Genomic DNA, 1,042 nt, shown 5'->3' with positions numbered 1-1,042 from the left:
CATCATTTCTTTTAGTTTTGATTTGGATTTGGATTTCATTTCATTTCATTTGATATAATTTGGGTCTGGATCTGGATCTGGCTCTGCATTTGTATTTGATCTGGGTCTGGATCTGGATCTGGATCTAAATTTGTATTTGGATCTGGATCTGGATTTGTATTTGGCTGATTTGATTTGATTTGAAACCGAACTATTCCCAGTTATGCTGATGACCCTCCACTGCTCTAGACTGACTGTAGAGAGTAAACCAAAGCAGAAACATTCTACGTTTTTCTTGCCGTTAACATTGTATCTGTTTTCACCAGGTGGTAGCTAAGAAATACCGAAACTACGACATCCCATCTGAATTCAGAGGGCTGTGGCGTTACCTCGGCAACGCGTACAGCCGGGACGAGTTCACCAATACGTGTGCCGCCGACGTGGAGATCGAGCTGGCCTATAAGGACGTAGCCAAGAGGCTGGGCAAATGATTACATTTAATCACAACCACCTTTTACTTCCTCTCCTTTAGGAAACCCAGTTTGATAAATCATACTCCGAACCCATACAGCATCAGTGTATGTAAAATTAATCGTGATACCTCGGTGTAATTACCGTAAACAAATGCAACCATGGTGGAGACGATTGGTAGCCTCTATCTCACAGTAGTGGTATTGTTAGTGTTTCTCAAAATTAAGACTACATTTCCCACAAGCCCTGTTGCTTTGGTCAAAGGTTTTCTCTTTCTCGTAATTGAAAAGGATAAACATGTTGGAAGTGATTTTTCCTTCGGCCTTTCACTCCTTCCACCATCTGCTGTTTCCAGAAACTCTGAAAACTTTAGCTCCATTTGCTCTGGAAGAACAGCGCCCTCTTCCTGTTTCGTTGTGTAAAGCGATCCAGCAGATTTTCCCGCCAAATCCGACACGATGTAAAATGCGACGTAGAGCTCGGTAGAGGCTGCCAATCTTCTCTGCGATGGTCTTGTTTGTTTACTGTAATGATACTAAGGTCTCAAAATGAATGTGGTAATGACGCATTGATGTTAACATTGCACCTTTAA

General features: G+C 42.0%; 1 protein-coding gene across 2 annotated transcripts in view; it reads left to right on the top strand.

Annotated features, from left to right (window-relative positions):
- Nucleotides 1-470, top strand: part of clic5a (chloride intracellular channel 5a) — a 5,509-nt gene extending 5,039 nt beyond the window's left edge. For both annotated transcript variants that reach the window (XM_071513969.1, XM_071513968.1), the window contains one exon: nucleotides 306-470. In XM_071513969.1, coding sequence (XP_071370070.1) covers nucleotides 306-470 — 165 coding nt within the window. The remainder of the gene's footprint in view (nucleotides 1-305) is intronic.
- The last annotated feature ends 572 nt before the right edge of the window (nucleotides 471-1,042 follow it).

Source organism: Centroberyx affinis, unplaced genomic scaffold (assembly GCF_046629955.1).
Source record: "Centroberyx affinis isolate AG114_WGS23_722 - 3 ecotype Tasmania unplaced genomic scaffold, CSIRO-AGI_Caff_v1 ptg007778l_1, whole genome shotgun sequence".
In the NCBI taxonomy this organism is placed as follows: domain Eukaryota; kingdom Metazoa; phylum Chordata; class Actinopteri; order Beryciformes; family Berycidae; genus Centroberyx; species Centroberyx affinis.
The sequence above is the reverse complement of the archived record's forward strand: the minus strand, read 5'-3'. Positions and strand labels throughout refer to the sequence as shown.